The 6,000-nt window shown below is 40.6% G+C and overlaps 1 protein-coding gene across 1 annotated transcript in view; it reads right to left on the minus strand.

Annotated features, from left to right (window-relative positions):
• The window catches only part of SEMA3A (semaphorin 3A), a 221,211-nt gene that overhangs the window by 43,796 nt on the left and 171,415 nt on the right, over positions 1-6,000 (minus strand). Inside the window, exon 10 of the mRNA XM_019509508.1 lies at positions 5,019-5,238. Within this exon, the coding sequence (XP_019365053.1) occupies positions 5,019-5,238 (220 nt within the window). The remainder of the gene's footprint in view (positions 1-5,018; positions 5,239-6,000) is intronic.

Below are 6,000 nucleotides of genomic sequence, written 5' to 3' on the forward strand. Positions count from 1 at the left end.
GAATTAAAGCTCTACTACTAGTTTCTTTGCTTTACAGATAGTCTTGCACCAGTGAGTTGTACTGTTTCTATTTATGCCACCAAAATTGTGACACTGACTTTCATGTGAGCAGGTCCTTGAAACCTCAAAGCTACACACTCTGTAGAGGACATCTGAATTTCATGACCTAAGGCCACATATTGTTTTCAACCTTTGAGGCATAAATATATGCTTTTCTTCAATAAACAGAAGTTTCAGAACAAGGTGCAACTTTGCCAATCTGGTCCCAAATAACGATGTCTAGTTTGTTGCATGTTACTGAAGTCTTTACCATAACAAGAAAGATGGAGATTCCAATATAATGTTTTAGGTCTGTTAATTATGGTGCTGTCTCAGAATATTGTGGACAATAATAAGCGTTCAGCCTTAGAAAACCAGTCCCCTTATAGATGTCTCTAGCTGGACATCCAAATTAATTATTCACTTTGGCAAATGTAGGCAACAGGTAAAAGTAGTAAGGTATCAAGCATAACAAAACTATGGAGGTCAACATTCTTTTGAAGGCAAAAATGTTCAAAGAGTAACTCTTGCAAACTACTCAAGGCTTCTATGATTTCCAAAAAAACAAAAAACAAAAAACAAATACTTTGTGGTTATATACTAATTTTGTTGAAAAAAATGATATAAACATTTTAATTTCAACAAAGACAACACACTTTATCACGACATTATGGATGCGGGCAATTCTGACGTGTATTATTTGTTACCATCATTACTATTATTTTAAAAGATTTATATCAAGGATAATACAGAATACCACAGAACAAATAGAACACAAAGTTAAGATGAATAATAACTGTTGGATCTAATAAAACAAAACAAATAATTAAAGATTAACATTGGTAGTAATAAGGGAATGGAAAATTGTCCTAATTACCTGGCTCTAATTTGGTTATGATTTTAAGAAAAATGTACTCTAAGCGTCAAAGAAAAATTTGATCTAATGAAATAAGGGTTAGCAGAGCTTTGGTGGGGTTTTATTTGGATTAGCATACGACTGTTGGCAGCACATTTTTAAATTCCATTGAATGCTACAATTTGGAAACGTAAATGGAGTTTGATAAAGTCAAGCAACTGGAGTAATGGAATCTGCGAAAGGCAGGTAGACACATTGCAGTTGTAAAAATCACATTCTTTAATACATGGTTTTCTTTTAAGAAGATCCTGCTATGATTATGGTAGCTTGGTGCTGTGGAAAGCCCTTGAGGTCAAAGATACAATATGTTAATCACTATGGTGGCTCCAATTAGACCCCAGGTACCAGTGTGGAGCATTATCTCAGTTCTAGATCAAGTTTTGCAGAGTAGTATTTCAAACTATTTCACACAAATTGAATTAGGCTTCTCTTTAAGGATCAATGGGCTCCGGTAAGTTACTAAGTTTAGAAGATAAGATTACTGTTATTAATTCGCTTTACTGACAGATGGACCTAAACTGTGTCAAATGATCCCCAACACAAAACATTTAGGACAAACTAAATGGATACATTGAAACCTGGGTTTTTACACACATATTTTCAAGCATTCTGATATGATTTTGTTTCCACCGTGGAGTAGCTGAGTGTGGAGGGGAGACCTATAATGGGTGTCTACACATTGATCTATGGTGATGTAGCAACGAGCTACGTCACCATGTGGCGCACTACAGCAATATAGCGATCCTGTGAGTCTACACATGATCAGCAGCTATGTTGCTGTAGCAGCACGCTCCCCCCATTTTAGTGTGCTGCTACGGCGACCTAGTGGAGAAATCTAACCATGCGCCACATGCATGGCACAGTACAGGCAGTTACTGCACTGTGCTTTAGTACTTCCAAACGAAATACTAAAGCATGGCACTGTAGAAATCTTGCTATATGGCAATGTGTAGACACACCCATTGGGAACAAAACTTCTTGGCCTAAGTTTTCAGCCACAGGACAGGAAAATATGACCATACTGAATGGCCTACTAATTACTCTGGGTTTAATTATCACCTGTTATGTCAATGGCCATAAAAGGGTTTCCTTAGTTTATTGCAGTTCTGCAGCCCACAGGGATAATACTGATTGGTGCCATGCTAATAGGAAACAGCTAATGGCTAAATGTGATCTGATGGGACAGAGACACACAAAGTAAGCCAATCACATCATGCAGGGCTCGATTATGACTTTGTCCCAAATCCTGATCAACAAGATGAAAATCAAATTCTGATTAGGTTCCATAATCAGCTCCCCCAGTTTTCAGGGTCCTGTACCTGGTTCTTATTACTTAATACTAGATTGCTGGCTCATTCCTCTTTGCTGTAATTTAGTCCACCCTCTTCCTGCCTATCCACACAGAAGGGAGTGTATCTACTCCATGGAAGATATTTTTTTTTTCCATGCTGCTAAACTGAACATAGGCAATGAGCAAAGAAAACTAAGGTGCACCTTGTAGGCACTCACTTTGGCCAGGTAGGGCCAGACACCCATCCACTGTTTATGGCTATTATTGATACCTGACTGAAAAATCGTGCACATGTATAACACTGAATTGATTTCTAGTAGTGTTTTGCCACATATGAGTAACTGCATTTGCAGAACTAGCTCACAATTCGGGAGCACAAGTTCAAGTTTTACCATGTCACCTGCAAGTCAGATAGACTTGCAGATATCTGGACCTGCAATGAAATGTGGGAACAAAACTCCTGCACGCAAAAGGGAAATTAAGTTGAAGAGTCAGGCTGTCAAATGAGGCCTTCACTACAGCAGTTCACACTGAAGATTATAAAGGTTTTGCAAGCATTAACTTATCAGACATTATACTGTCATTCTCTGATGGAGAGTTGTAAACTCTCAGCAAGTTTGCAGATGACACCAAGCTGGGGGGAGTAGTAAATACATTGGAGGGTAGGGATGGGATTCAGAGTGACTTAGACAAATTGGAGGACTGGGCCAAAAGAAATCTCATGAAGTTCAACAAGGACAAGTGCAAAGTCCTGCACTTAGGATGGAACAATCCCATGCACGAGGACAGGCTGGGGACCAACTGGCTGGGCAGCAGCTCTGCAGAAAAGGACCTGGGGGTTACAGTGGACAATAAGCTAGCAGTGTGCCCTTGTTGCCAAGAAGGCTAATGGCATATAGGACTGCATTGGTAGGTGTGTTGCCAGTAGGTCAAGGAAAATTATTCCAGCATGAAGCCACATCTGGAGTACTGTGTTCAGTTTTGGGCCTCCCACTGTAGAAAGGATGTGGCCAAATTGGACAGAGTCCAACGGAGGGTAACAAAAATGGTGAAGAAGGCTGGAGGACATGACTTATGAGGACAGGCTGAGGGAACTGGTCTTATTTAGTTTAAAGAAGAGAAGACTAAGTGGGGACTAAATAGCAGCCTTCAACTACCTGAAGAGGGGTTCAAAAGAGGATGGAGATAGACTGTTGTCAGTAGTGGCAGATGACAAAACAAGGAGCAACGGTCTTAAGTTGCAAAAAGGGAAGTTTAGGTTAGATATTAGGAAGAACTTTCTCATTAGGAGGGTGGTAAAACACTAGAACAGGTTACCCAGAGAGGTTGTGGATTCTCCATCCTTGGAGGTTTTCAAGACCCAACTAGACAAAACTTTCTCTGGGATGATCTAGTTGGGAATGGTGCTACTTTGAGCAGGGGGGTGGACTAGATGACCTCCCGAGGTCCCTTCCGACCCCAACTTTCTATGATTCTATGTAAACTGATTCTTCAGTTTCACTTACATGAGGGAAAAAAATGTAGCACATAAAAACAAATTAAATTATTGCTCAGTTTTACACAATAACATGCTGTACCACAAATATTTCATAGTTCAGTTTATGGTTTCTAAGAGCTGGAATGCTTTCTTTATAGCTGCATTTCCTTCAGTAAATGTTCTCAATTTGCTACACATGCAATATGCTTAGTATACAAAACTTCGATGCAGATCTCAGTTTACCCATGATTTATGTTAGGCATCAGCATGAAGAAAGCCTTGAGATTTATTGCTTTGGAATATGACCCTAAGTCTGGAATTGTGGATTTGTTGCTGTTGCAATGAAAAGACAGTTTTCCTATGAAAAAGACAGACATATAGAGAACTTGGTCATGTTTAGTGTGATGTTGAAGTCCAAAGGTTCTTGGGTCTGAACTCCATGGTGTGAGTAATAAAGCAAACATTTAAAACAAGATGGAAACACCAGCCAATGGGTGGAAGATCATAAATGATGTCGCTAATCTAAGTAGTTCCACTGAAGTCACTGAAGCTACCCAGATAGATGCCAGCTAAATGTCGGCCGTCTGGTGTATTTTGTGCAGAAATGTATGTACAAATTCTTTTCTCTGGTTGTAAATTCCATTTCTTGCTGAAAGAATGATGTAAGGCTTAAATTGTAAGCCTGCACAAATGCTCTACTGGGGTGTCATCCTTCAAGAACATTGCCCAATCTTCCTAGGATCTTTATATATTCCAGAATATTTGGGGCACTTTTTCTAACGGATTAGAAGGTTAGATATAGTCACACTGTAAAAATAGTTAAAGGGAACACAAGAAATATTCTCAATTGGGATAAATCCTGCTGGCACTACTTATGTGAATAGTTCATAGGAAGTACTTCAACATAAATTCTGCAAAATATCAAGATAAAAAAGGCCCGTTATTAACAAAGGCAAATTAATATCATCACCGGCACCAATAACAACAACAGCTAAATTGAATCCTGGTCCAGTTCAAATCTAATGCAAAACTCTCAAAACCACCAGTGACTCTGGTAGTGAAGATTCACATCCTAATCCCATAATTTATAACCATTAAGTAATAAAGGACACTGAGACAGTGACAGATATGTGTGGACGCACATACACAATGCTGAACCTTGCTCAAAAATACCTACACAGGTACTCTATGCATGCAACAACATGTTCTCTTCTTTTCACTACAGATGAAATCTTATCTAATGTGTGTTCCCTGTTCCAAGTCAGAACATAGGATTCAGTTTCAAAGGCTCTTACCTGTTCCAATGAACATAACATCGTACTGGCCATCCTCTGCATCTACTCGGTCTACTACTATCTGTGTGAACTGGTAATCCACATCTGTTTTGATCATAATAGGGCGGTTATTGATAGGGAACACAGGGTTGTACATAGCTGGATGACTTCTTGCAAATGTGATAACTTCATCAGGAAGGTCTTTCGTAGAATCAAAGCCTCCAAATGTTTTACTGGGACACTGAGAATAAGAAGGAGAATGACTGAGGAATACACGTACTATGAGTGCTGTTCTTTCACTTTCAGATACACATACTCCCCCTCTACTGCTAATATTAAAGCACAAACCAGGGTATACACATTCAAAAATAGACACGGTGTTAATATCGGCATCAAAAGACCTTTGGAAATTCCATTCCTGCTTTGGAATCAGCATAAGTTACGGCATAAATATTTTATGGTGTGTATATGTTATCTTTTTAAATTATTATACTATGTGAATACTGTATTTAATATGGAGACAAAAAAAACTCATTTTGGAACACAGTATGAGGTGGTCAGGTGTCAGGCAGATGCTGAGACTCCAGCTCCAGCCCTGACCAGGGGTTGGGACCAGAGCTACAGCTGCTGCCTGCCCGCCCCACTATTTCTACCCCCGCAACATCAAGTCCCTGCCTTCTCTTCCTCCATCTGTGCCCCCAGCTGCAGGCTCTGACCTCCCTGTCCCCCACCGCTTACCTATGCTCTGGTGCCAGCAGTCTCTGTCCCCGTTCCAGCCCAGGGCATGGAGCACAACCTCAGCTTGGTCCTGTTGCAGTGGCAGTTTCAGCTAAGTCCCAGAGCTGGGGCTGGAGTGGGGATGCAGTCTGCTGGTGCTGGAGCAAAGATAAGTGGTGGGGGTGAGGGATAGAGATTGTGGGTCCAAGGGAAGAAGGGGTGGGGAGCCTGAGACTGTGGGTGGTAGGGGGGGAAGCCACAAGGGGGGCTGGCAGTGGGAGGGGGG

The sequence above is a fragment of the Gavialis gangeticus genome, unplaced genomic scaffold, assembly GCF_001723915.1.
Source record: "Gavialis gangeticus isolate Ggan-Ray unplaced genomic scaffold, GavGan_comp1, whole genome shotgun sequence".
Taxonomy (NCBI): Eukaryota; Metazoa; Chordata; order Crocodylia; family Gavialidae; genus Gavialis; species Gavialis gangeticus.